Below are 12,989 nucleotides of genomic sequence, written 5' to 3'. Positions count from 1 at the left end.
TAATACAATGACAACAACGTGCAGTTATATACTGCCCTTCATGCAGGATAGCATCTGGGGAGCGCTTAACGATGGCATGGCTTGACACCAAGCCGGAAGGGGAGGGGAGGTGACTGAAGGCACTGTTGAAGAGGAATGTCTTGAGGTGTGATTTTAAGAAAGGCAAAGAGGGAGCAAGATGGAGGGATTGAGGCGAGGAGTTCCAAAGATTCGGGGCATAGTGGCTGAAAAGTCAAAACCCACATTTAAGGTTTCCCTGTCACTTTGTGTGAAATCTGTCATCTATGTATGTTTGACAACTGCTGCAACACTTCACTTTAGTTATTGTGGAGGTGTGTTGGATTTCATTTCATTCACTCCTTCCCCCATTTTAAGATGTACTGTAATTCTAATTATCATTCTTCAATGAAAACACACACCCGTTGCCTGCTCCTAAGACTCTGCTCCTGTTACGGTGTAGAGGAAGCCCAAAGCTATTCATTTTGTTGGGGTTTCAATTTGGTTGATTTTGTGGTTGGTAGAATATTCAAATGTCAAGTGTTGGCAATTTTTCTGCACCAGTGTGGTTGCTAGTTGATGGAACTACAGATGGAGCCTAAATTGTAGCGCTATATTCTCTCTTCATCCTCCCGCACCAAACCTGTATCTGTCTATTCTCACAATCTCTCTTGATTTTAAGTTTACTGTAAAGAGCACTGGTTTCAATTTCTTTTTATGAAGTCAAACAGACAAGAAAAATGTAAACCTTTGTGCTATATTATCAATGTCTCTGTTCTCTAACTTAAATGTAACCTTCCTATACCCCAATTTGCAACCAGTAGCAATTTTTCCCAGTCTATATTTACAGCTTGCTAGTGCCAGTGGTTGGCATATGATGGATCCCTGATATTTTTAGGGTAAGAGAAATCTTGACTGAGTAATCGGAGAGGGTACATACCCATGCAGTTCTTCATCATCATAAATCCACTCTCAAAGCCTTCGAAGCACTCACAGTCAAAGCTGCCGGGTTTATTGACACAAGTTCCGTTGCCGCAGAGATCCGGAGAGATGCGACACTCGTCAATGTCTTATTGAAGGCAAAAAGAGATGTGAAAGGTGAAGCATTCTGAAAAACTTGGACACTACCTACTACTTTTCATTGGGTGCCCATCACAACAAAATTACATTTGTAAAGCATCTTTCATGTCGGGAGGACGTCCCAAGGCACTGAAACAGGGTGAGGGGGCACATCATACATGGAGTGCTCATCAGACAGGGCACCCAACCCATCTCACATGGACAGGGTGCCCATCATACATGGAGTGCCCATCACGCAGGAGGTGCCCATTGCACAGGAGGTGCCCATCACATAGGGAGTGAGAGCCCATTACACAGGGAATGCCCATCACACTGAGGATGTTGTTTGTCTTGTTTTTCTTGAACAATATGTACTCGTTATCTTGTTTGTACTTTTGGTGCTGTTCTTGCTCTGTGTTAAGGCATCACTAGCTGGGTTGCTCGCTCTCTTACCTGTGCAGTTTCTCTCCTCCATATCCAGGGCAAACCCGTTCTCACACCGACATCTAAAACTGCCAATGGTGTTCCTACATCTCCCGTTGCTGCAGATGTTGGAGAATACTTTGCATTCATTGACATCTGGAAGAGCAGCAAACAACATGACTTAGAACTACAAACCTGCAGTAAAAGATCTTTTGGAGATCTCAGGCTGCTTGCCTCTGAAAAGAAAGCTTCTGTCATACAAACGCAGTTTAGCTACCTTATCAAACAACAGTACGCAACTCATAAATGTAAAGAGCACAAAGTCGGTGTGTGCTATTCTCCGCTTTATGTACGCAAAGTTTTTTATTCCTTTCTTTTTGCCAGATTTGGTCAGTCAGTCCTGGTCATGTTTACAATATAATACAAGACAACAAAAAATTATATTTGTATAGCGCCTTTCATGTTGAGTGGATGTTTGGATACGCTTGGATTTAGATTAGTAATTAATCAAAACCTGATAACGCTTCCTCCTCCTCCTGCTTCACAAAGCGTGTTACCTTTGTAGAATGGTCTGCCTGTTAGAATATCACCCCTGTTGGCGAATCCAGGGCCTCTTGGGCAGAGTAACTCATATTCTTTAGTGCCGTGTGTTGGGCACTCATCACAATCCAGACCCCAGGCAGCTCCAATCGAACAACAGCAGGCGTCCATTCGGAATCGGCCGGTCACTGGCTCGGTACACTCGTCTTCATCCCACCTCAGGTAACACTGCTCGAGACGGATATCTACAAGATATGTAACGTATTGGTTACCTGCTGCACAGGGCTCTTGATGGCTTGTATTCTGGCATTCTTGCACCTTTACAGTAACTTCAACAGTGCAGTCTTTTCTTTCCCTCCTCCTTTTCCTCTCTCCACCTGTCCTCCCTCCCCGTGAGACTGTATGACTCTTTCTCGGATACGGTTCTATGGACTCTGGCTGTCCAATGTGGCAGTACATGATTTCAAACCAGCATTGTGTACATATTAATACAAAACGGCTGATAATTTCTTAGACATTTATAGCACAAATAAGGCTATTCAGCTCACCATGTCCTTGTAGGGTTCATCCGAAGGATGATACCTTCAACAACGCAGAGCTTCCCCAACATTGCACTGGAGGGTCAACTTTTGGCCTATAAATGTTTGCTCTTATTTTGTTCAGAGAAACGTTCGTTTTAAAACTTAAAACCACCTTCCCTGTTGAATTTCAGCATTGTTGTGTTAAAGTAATGACAATTGAAGCTTGAGGAACTGGATTACAACAACAACAAAATTACATTTGTATAGTGCCTTTCACGTCGAGAGGACATCCCAAGGAACTGGACAGACAGAGTTTCAGACCCGTGCTGAGGGTCGGGATCAGGGAGGGCGGAGGGCAGGGGGGCAAACAGAGAGATCGAAAGCACGATCGAAGAGGAGGGTCTTGAGATGGATCTTGAAAGAGGCAAGGGAGGGGGTGAGGCTGAGGGACTGCGGGATGGAGTTCCAGAGCGTGATAGCAGAGTGGCAGAAGACTCGCGCCTCCAATAGTGGGGCGAGCAAGGCATGGGATGTGAAGCAGGCCGGAGCCCGCTGAGCGGAGGGAGCGAGCAGGATAGTAAGGAGTTAGGAGGTCGCAGAGGTAGTGGGGAGCAAGACCATAGAGGGCTTTGAAGGACCAGGATCTTGATGTGATAGGAAGCCAGTGGAGTCGGGTGAGGATGGGGGTGATAGGGTCACGGAGCCTAGTGCAGGAGAGGATATGGGCTGCAGAGTTCTGAATGATCTGTAGCCTATGGAGGGAGGAGTTGGGGAGACGACAAGGAAGGATTTTGCATAGTCAAGCCTTGATATAATGAAAGCACGTATGAGGGTTTTGGTGTCCTGCGATATGAGACAGTGGCGGAGCTGGGCGACGTTAAGGAGGTGGGAGAATGCAGAGCAGGTGATGTGGGGTAAAAGGGATAGTTGAGGGTCAAACAAGACACCAAGGTTCTGGTCTGGCTTAGCAAAGTGGAGCCATGGATGGTGATGCTGTCAACGCCTGAGGTGTGGAAGCGCTGACGGGAGCCAATCAGGAGAGCCTTGATCTTGTTGACATTCAACTGTAGAAAATTATCTCCCATCCAGGACTTGATGTCTGACAGACAGTCAGTCAGGACAGCAGTGGTCCTGGAATCAAAGGTGGAGGCAGAGAGATAAAGTTGGGTGTCATCCGCATACATGTAGAAGTTGACGCCATGTCTGCGGATCATGTCACCAAGAGGGAGCATATAGATGTTGAAGAGGAGGGGACCAAGGACAGAGCCCTGAGGAACGCCGCAAGAGACAGTGCATGGGCTAGAGCAGAAACCGTTGTGGAAATGAAGTGGAGGCGGATTAGACCCTGGTAGAATATCACTGGGACTTGAGACTTATGCGAAGTTTTGTGGTATGTATTTAACTTATGTGCTGTCTTATGGGTATTCACTCTTCCCTTTGCATGCTGGAAAGCTAGTAGTTTACAGACTAATATTGAGAATTAATTGACTTGCCTTAGTGAAGAGAGCTGTGTGGGATGCAGTGAAATAGCTCAAGGCCATGTTGCACCCACAAATTAAACCAAGAGCATGTTTTAAGTAATTCTAGATGTTTGGTTTATTTTTCACATGCCTGTCTACTGGAGTAATATCCGGAGGCCTGTCAGTAGTTTTATCGGGTGAGAGGAGAAAAAGAATGAGTTTGAAGAATATTGCTTTTTTTAAAGCTTTTGTTAATACAGAAATATCGTCTTCAGAGGAATCAAGAGTCACAATCAAATCATTTCTGACAGACTCTGATCCAGTTCACAAAAGTGGACAAAAGTGTTGAAACGGGACAAAAGTGTTGAAATTAATTAGTGAAAGTGTTTTTTTTAAATGAAAGTTCCTCTGAACAAAACTGGATAAAAATGTACGTAGAATGGACAAAGGGGTAAAATGCTGTGAAATGTTCAATTAACATTTTAATATAAATGCATAAATTGAATGCACAGGATGAACAAATCTCCCTCTACCTCATCTGTGTTTGTGGTTGAAATCTGATATCAAAAGACTTCTGACTGAATCATTGTAATATGTAAAAGTAAAGGGAAAAGGAAGTTTCTTACCCACACACATACGCCCAGTGCCATCCCTTGTCAGCCCTTCTGGACACTCACACTGGAAGGACCCCTGGGTGTTCACACACCGTCCATTCGGGCAAACACCTGGAAAAACTTTGCATTCATTCACATCTGTTCAAAGAGAGAAGAGTGAGTCGGTATTTATACCCTGTTTCTTTCGAATGGCTCATCAAGATGACAAAAATATGGCCAATCTGGTTTTCTTTTCGCTGCCATAAAAAGTTAAAACCTTCCTCTTCAGCTTTTGCCAATATCTCCTCAGTTCCGGCTCTGACCTCCTTAACCTCCCTGGCCTATCTTTCAAACTCTTTGAACAGGTGCATCTGAACCAATCTTGTGAGCTGGTGATCTGTATCCAGTACCAGTAATCACAGAGCAGCTATTATTTTTTAAGTAAATTGGACTGGTAGAGGAGATAAGTGGATTAGCACCAAGATCAATCCTTTGCTACTTGTTTTTTGTCGTCAGTAGTTGCTGTGTAGAAATGTTTGGATGTGAGTTACTGAGATGACAGAGTTATTAAAGGGGTATGACGATTGGGATTGAAAGAGCTGCTGAGATCTAACAAACTGATGGAACAGGCTCGATGGGCTGAATAGCCTTGGTCCTGTTCTCCTATATTCCTAAATGTCTGTTTGGTTGATTCCGGCCACAGGTGCAAACTGATTGTCAGTGGCTTGTAACTCAAATTGGATAATTTCTCCGTACACTTGCAGAATAAATTGACTGGATCCAGACTCACGGTAGCAGCTCAAAATTGGCAAAACAAAACTGCCCAAGTTTGATAATAATAAATAATAATAATCCTTGCATTTGATGGTTGTGATGCGTGCACAAGACCCTGCATGCTACCATACTATACAATGTGCTCAACACTTAAACAGTAAACACATTCTGGGTTACTGGCCAGAGTATAATGTGGGCCAAATTAACTCACAAACCATTGCCCGAGTTTGGGAATCGTTATTTTATTGGTTCTATTTCTCTTAGCTTTAATTTGATATAAAAATTAATATTTTGAATTTTTTTGTCAGATGCTTTCAGAAATGGCTTCAAGGTGATGTGCTTGGCAGTGGTATGCCCTCTGTGGCCGTTTAGATAGTCCTGTTCCTGAGCCAGGGTGGGACGCAGTATTCCAACGTACTATTAGTGCCAGCCTGCCTTCCAGCAGGATTCAGAGGGCTTTCACTAATGCAGAGATTTTTCTCAATTAGTTCATGCTAACACTACAAGTCAAAGCCCTAGTGGTCCTAGCTGGACAAGCAACTGGAAGCTTGCCAGTGTTCACAATGGCAAGCTATGCGTTTTAGCTGGTTAAATACAAGTAATCTCTGGAACCCCTAAGCTTTGACTCTTGCCAACCTGTACCTAATATTTTCCAGAATTAGGTAAGCAGTGTGCAAGGAGAGAAGACAACATTCTATTCCAGAAACATTTCTGGGCATATGTGTAACTCTCAAGCCACCTTAGATACTTGAGCACGGTGATGGGTTTCTACATGAATCAGCCACCCAGCTGTCCGGGGGGAAAACATGCTAATCAATCTGATGTCCATTTACACCATTTATTTCAGATTTCTAGCACTGATTGTTTCTCATTTGATTCATTTGATTGGCAACCTTTTCTTTCTGAATTGAATGAAGCCAAGGGCAAGCTTCTCACCTTCACAGGCAACACCTTTCACTCTTGCGTATCCTCTTGGGCAGGTCGTATCTGAAGACAAAAGATGAAAATAAAATGCCTGAAACTCTTTCGCACTATATTTCTTCTCAATAAAACATTACCCGGGTGAAAACACAAAGAGAGTTTACGATCTTTATTCTAGTTTTAGAGAACATCATTATTTTTGCACATTTGCACGGTAATGAAAAACATTCATATTTTCAAACTAAATAAGAAATTCTAGTCAGAAGCATGAGAACCACCACAGAAAGCTCTCCAAGAGAAACCTTAGTAACTAAGAAATGTAAGATTTTCTGCTGTGCACTGGTGGGTTCAGATTTCAGTGGCCTCAAAAAACTCAGTTCACCGTTTACTCTACAAAACTTCTGCTGATGAAAAAATTGGGAGATGCTAGTCAATCTTTGGAATTTTTAGTTAGCTGAACTCCAGCAGGACACAATGCACACTCCTGAAGTCTTGGCTTTTGCCAACCCGCACCTAATACTTTCCGGGATTAGGTGAGCAGAATGTGTCTTTCCAGGGAAAGAGTGTGTACTCCATTCCAGACATAGGGAAATTTCCATACTATGTGGAAATCTCAGTCAGGTTTGGATACTGGGTTTCCACATGTGTCCCTGGGGTGGTCACAAATAGGAAAGTCCCTACATTTAACAAAAAGCCTGCAAGACATGTACAGGGGAACCCGGTTCAACTGCTGGGTCTCCTTTGGGCTCTGCTAACTGGCTTCTGGAACTGAGTAGTAACATTTAGTCTGCTCCTTAAATCACCGTCTCCAAAATAAATTTACTTCCAGCTGTTTGTGGCTTGCCCAGGAAGTTGAGTTCACTAAATTGCCCGCACTTAAAAAAAATACGGGCATTTTGGTTCCCTTTCCAACACTATTTCTGTACCTGGTTCACAGCGTTCACAGGGACTGCCCCAAGCAGCTCCCAGAGTAGCACAGCATTCCGACTTCAGTGTAGCTCCATTGATGTTCACTTCACAGCGATTGTCCTTGATATTCATCCAGCAAGTGCCTTTTACACTGTCTGTTGGAAATGGTCAAAAAATCACATCATATTTGAGGAAACATTAACCCTTTTCCACTGAAAAATACTGCACCTCTGAATGTCTCTAAGCAGGATTGTTCCCAGAACTCCATGTGCTTTTTTATGGACTTTTCTTCCTGCGATCACACCTATAAAGATTTATTCATGTGCATTCTTGAACATCATTAAGAACTAAATCATTTACTTCCCTTCTTTGTTCTTTTTCCTGAACTGTTCTAAATTTTGATTTATCAGCTTTAAACTGCATCTACCACTTGTCTGCCCATTCTGAAAAGCAATAAACATCATCCTGCAATTTTCTGCAAACTTCCTCACAGTTTGCCATATTTCCCTAATTTGGTGCCTCAAGCTTGTGGGAAAGCATTCCCTTGTGCTAATTTCTTAATCATTGATATAGATGTTAAACAATATAGGTCCCAAAACAGATCCTTGGGTTATGCCACTAACAACAGTCTGCCAATCCATGAAGTACCCAATGATCATGATTCACTGCTTAACTTGCAACGTGCCTATATTGATGCCACTGTCAACAAATTCCCTTTAATAGCATGTGCCTTAATTTCTGCAAACAGTCTATTGTGAGGCACCTTATCAAAGACCTTCTGAAGATCTATTTGTAATTGTATGGAATATGTAATCGCCAGTCTTACCGATGCAGATTGTTCTGCTTGGATCCAGTTTACTGCCCTGTGAGCACTCACAGGCAAAAGAACCTGCTGTGTTCCTGCACAGACCATTCACACATGGACTGCTCTTACATTCGTCAACATCTGGGGAAACAGAAAGAGAAGGTCTGTTGTTAAATATTTCTACTGATTCATGCAAATCAATACAGATCATGTTCTATCAAAATGTTTCAAGAAAGAAATGCTCAGGATTATTGCTTCAAAAAACGGTGCTAAATACAACATTTGCCTTGACGTGAGACAAATTATCAGCTGGCGACACCTTCCTGCGGATAAACACGAAGGCTTTACCTTTAGCCACAACAATAAATTGTGGGTTATATCAAACAGAAACATAGTTCTACAACCCAGGTCTTTTCTTGACAGAACAGAAAGTCGTTCAATTGGAAACCAGTAAACAAGGAGGATGGAGGCCCTCCAATGATTCAAAAGCTGTCACCATGAGTAACTTACCAGTTACGTGGCCACGAGCATTTTCAATTCATCAAAGCTAAATTGTGCAATTTAATATGAATCGTAACTGATTTAGACTTGGGCCTTTGGTTTGGTTTGAGGTCAGGACACTTAGCTCATTTAAAAAACAGCTTTATTCTGTGATGGGAGGATGCTAGAGTGGGTATTCTTGAGAGATGCGATGGGCTGAAAGGCCTTCTTCATCCAAACCAATCTTGTGATTTTGTGACCTCACAGTATATTTAGAAAGAAGCTACATTCTGTCAGAATAGCGGTAACAGCAGCGTCCTCTCACTGCTCCTGCTTTACACAAATAATAGTTTTCCATTTAACAGACCTCAAAACCAGACCAAAGCCTTGCGGGTGTGATCTTTCTCAAGCACACATCTTCAGGAAGAAAAATGCAATATCTGTTTTCAATCATCAATTCCTTGGGAGTGGGGGAGTTAAATGTTTATTTAAAGGCTTTCATGACTTGGTGTGTTGCACATGAGATACAAATTTCCCACTTAAACAACACTGGATATCCCAGAATTTAAGTAAAAAGGCACCTGCTTTACATTAATCCTGTTACGTCATTTGGGGGAATTTTCAATGACCGGCTTAAAAAATAAATTGTCTCAGCCATGGAGCTGTGATTCAGCTCAGTGAGTCAGCCTCACAGGGGATAAGGATCTGGGATGTTTGCAAAATTTTCTAAAGGAAAAAAAACAGCCGTGGGAAACAACAACATTCAACTTGGAAAAAGGCTGGTCTATTTTTCCTTCTCTCCCCCCCTCCTCCTGCTCTCCCCAAGGGTTTCACAGCCACCAGCAGCCCTGAAACTCACCCAAGTGGCCGCTCTTACCAGTAATGCATGCCTAACATTGAGTCAGTTGTTATTATGCTGGGTGGTGGTGGAGGGAGAATCAGACCTGAGTTTGTTCTCACGTAACATTTACACCCATGCAGCTGGTTGGCTAAGGCTGGCCTCCCTTATGAGGTGTGACCAAGGGTACAGGCCCTTTTGGGAGCGAAGAGGTGTGAAAAAAAACAACAGCTAAAAGAGGGCAATGACAGCTCGTTCTACTCATTCATAGAGTCATAGATTTTTAAAGTGCAGAAGGACACCATCTGGCCCACTGTTCTCTGAAGGAGATGTCTGTTTAAGTCCCACTCTCCTGCCCTGTCCCCAGACCCTTTTGAATTGGCATGTATTGCATTCCGTCCATTATGTCCTTGCTGACAGAAGCAGACCTCACTGCATCTCTCTGCTTCAGCTGCCTTCATGGTCACTTTACATCTCTTTATAATCCACTACATCCCTTTCATTTCTCTCACCACCACTGATTAAAGCTTTGAACGTCAGTAAAGTGCTTGGTGCCAGATAAGCAGAATATTGCAGCGTTGAAAGGCATGCTAACATTTTAAATGAGAATCCCCTGAGATTAGCTAGTTATTAGCAACCAACCCAATGTCCACCAATTTTGACCTACGCCTTCCTGTGGTTTTTTACTGTGTCAGTAGTTCTGTGATTTTTGCAAGGATAATTATTATTATTTTTAGCTCTATTCTGCAAAAAAAGCTGGCTGGTGCTAATCTTCTCCCTTTCAAACTCCATTTGATCATCCTCACATAATGATTTCAGTGAATTAACCATTTTGTACTCACAATCTCTATCACCTGCATTACTTTCCAACACCTCCACTTTATCTGATGCTAATTCCAAATATTGATTCCTTTTGAAGCTTCAGTCAGTTACATATAAACTGCAGGTGCGGAAGTGGCAACCTGCTTGTTTTAACACATCCATGCAAGGCATAAATCTTCAGTTAATCATTCACGAGTAAAAACTTTCCATGTAAATTTCCCAGTGGCTGATGGTTGCAATCAAAATGTGTGAGGCAACTCATAGCAAACAAGAATTTGAACTGGAGAAGAAAAAAGTTTTTCTTTCGAAAATGACAAAACGAATAATGTTTCTGCTATACAACATTATTTTTCTCATTCTGGATTCAAATCTGGGATATTTCCAGGACTGTCATATCCATAAATTTACATTTAAATGTAGTGTAAAAATAAATATCCCGAGGGAGAAGTGATGGGAGCCAGGAACAAAGGGTCAAACCAGGAGCTAATGGCGGTGGATCGGGTCAGGTTGGGAGTGCTGAGCTTACCACGCATAAAATTAATTTAACTGAAAATGCCACAATTACTCAAGAGTACACGTAGTACTCGCCTCATACAAACCTCTGCTTTATACTCATTCTTCGGTGATCCTGTGAACCAGTAGAGTTTGCTTGTCGCTAAGCTTCAGATTTTTAGCTTTCCTCGAGTGATAGTGAGACATATCTATGCTGGGGTCAGGGAAGTCAGGCTAGTCTAATAGGAGGTGGGTATGGTGTCACTGTCGACTAATAACATTACCACTGAATATTTCCCTTTTTGGAGCAGTCATTAAAATGGTTATATTTGGTTGTATTTATGGAATGGTGTCGGAAATATCTTTAATAACAGCAGAGTTCTATTCTCAGAGAGGTAGCCATACTGCCGCGTCTTTGTCTCTACTCAAAAGTAAAATGGTTGTATATTTTGAAAGGGTGGGCAATCAGCCTGCTGAACTCTTCTGACAATGGGTAAAATGGTACAGTACAATACTAAGTATATCGAGTTAAATGTCTGATTCATTTACTGGAAATTTATCCTTCTCACTGATTCCCAAACAAAATGAATCATGTTTTCCTGTTTATTTTGCCACGCCCCTCCTGAATTGTAAATACCGCAAGCATACATTCCTTCTTTTTGGCATTCGAAGGTTGGGATTTGGCCAGGCGTGACCTTGGGAAATCACCTTCTGCAATAGGATGAGGCTGCTGTCAATCTACGACTGGGTAGATGTCATTTTCAATTAATGTCCAGTGACTGCATTGACTAACCCCTTTGCTCACCTTCACATGTTTCCGAGTCAGGGCTGAAAAGGTAGCCCTGAGGGCAGCTACAGGTGTAGCTCCCTGGCGTGTTGCGACAGAGGCCGTTATCGCACAGAAGCCTGTTCACTGCACATTCATCCATATCTAGAAAACAGGAGTGGAATAAGTGACAGAGAGAAGAGAATTACCCCAATAGCATTTACTAAAGATCTAGGAGGATTGGCAAACCATCATCAAATCACTAAAACATGTGCAAATTATTTCAAACGTATGTGCATACATTTCTAAGGTCTGTTTGGCATTCAGCATCAAATTTTACACCAAATGTATCAAATCAAATGTCTCAAAAGTACAGTCAGTCGCTGAATAGTTTACATTACTGGCAGCCTTACTTCCAGATTTAGTTACTTTGAGAATTCTCTTCCCTAATGTCCAGTGACTGTATTCACTGTTCTTATAATTCCTATGTATTTCAATCATAATACTTTAAAATCTAGTGAACAAAACAGATTTAAAAAAAACAATGAATTTGTGGTTTTGATTATATAGCACGATCCTTGGGCCTCTGAGCTCCGTGTTTTCTGCATTCAAACAAGGTGCATACTGTTGCATATTTTAAATGAAAGACTTAGGTGAGAGACCCTGGGCCGCCATGCAGTACATAATCAAGGCCGAACAAGTGTAGTGGAGAAAAAATATAAGTGATTAGCTGATCTAAAGCATTAGTTTCTTAAGTCAGTAGATTACATGAGGGAAGACGGAGAGAAGTAAAGACTGAATGATACATTTAATGGCAGTTCAACTATTTTATTCTCCAACTGATACCATCCTTATGTACTCAGATTATCTACATGACCAGACCAAAAGGGTCAAAGAAGCTCCAGTGTCACAAGTGCTTGGGATAAGAAGAACAAAGTTAGGAGACAGCATTCTGAGTTTTGAATGTCCCATAAAATAGTTTTGAGTGCAAGTTTAAGTTTGGAACAAAGGTCCAAATATCATTTTGAGACTGGTTGTGTATTTTATAAACTGTTTCAGGTTATAACATTTAGAGGCATTCTCTGGGTGAGACATTTAACATCAGTTCAATTATTTTATAACGCAGTTGACAGGATCCTTATCTACACAATAAACTGTGAAGTAAGAGGGAGAAGAAAACCAAAATGGAAAGTTTATTTTTTTTGAACAATCAATCTGGTACAAATCTACCTGACTCAAAGATTTTCAACAAATTGGGCTCTTCTTCAATGAACATATTCTGCAAGACTGGCTCACTACAAGGAGCATTGTGTGACAGAGTAGGACAGAGGAGTGAGGCCTTTTCAGCAGAGGGACCTCTTGTTCCAAGAATGTAGAACTGTGCTGATGTCAGTAGCACGAGGAGAAAAATTTGAGCCACAATATTTGGCAAATGTGTGAGGTGTGACATACCATAGAAAGAAAACAAAGAAAAGGGAAGGTGAAAACATGTACTGAATAAATGAAAGGATAAAAATGAATGAACATTTCTGACAGATACAAGGTCTTGAGAAAGGCATGTCAGAGAGTTAAATCTCTTGGCTGCATCA

At 41.9% G+C, this 12,989-nt stretch overlaps 1 protein-coding gene across 1 annotated transcript in view; it reads right to left on the bottom strand.

Moving 5' to 3' along the window:
* The window catches only part of LOC103178047 (fibrillin-2), a 186,374-nt gene that overhangs the window by 61,225 nt on the left and 112,160 nt on the right, over positions 1 to 12,989 (bottom strand). The window contains 8 exon segments of the mRNA XM_007892531.2: positions 938 to 1,066; positions 1,510 to 1,635; positions 2,037 to 2,264; positions 4,627 to 4,752; positions 6,304 to 6,354; positions 7,215 to 7,352; positions 8,024 to 8,143; positions 11,440 to 11,565. Coding sequence (XP_007890722.2) covers positions 938 to 1,066; positions 1,510 to 1,635; positions 2,037 to 2,264; positions 4,627 to 4,752; positions 6,304 to 6,354; positions 7,215 to 7,352; positions 8,024 to 8,143; positions 11,440 to 11,565 — 1,044 coding nt within the window.

This window comes from Callorhinchus milii, unplaced genomic scaffold (assembly GCF_018977255.1).
Source record: "Callorhinchus milii isolate IMCB2004 unplaced genomic scaffold, IMCB_Cmil_1.0 Scaffold32, whole genome shotgun sequence".
NCBI lineage: Eukaryota > Metazoa > Chordata > Chondrichthyes > Chimaeriformes > Callorhinchidae > Callorhinchus > Callorhinchus milii.
The sequence above is the reverse complement of the archived record's forward strand: the minus strand, read 5'-3'. Positions and strand labels throughout refer to the sequence as shown.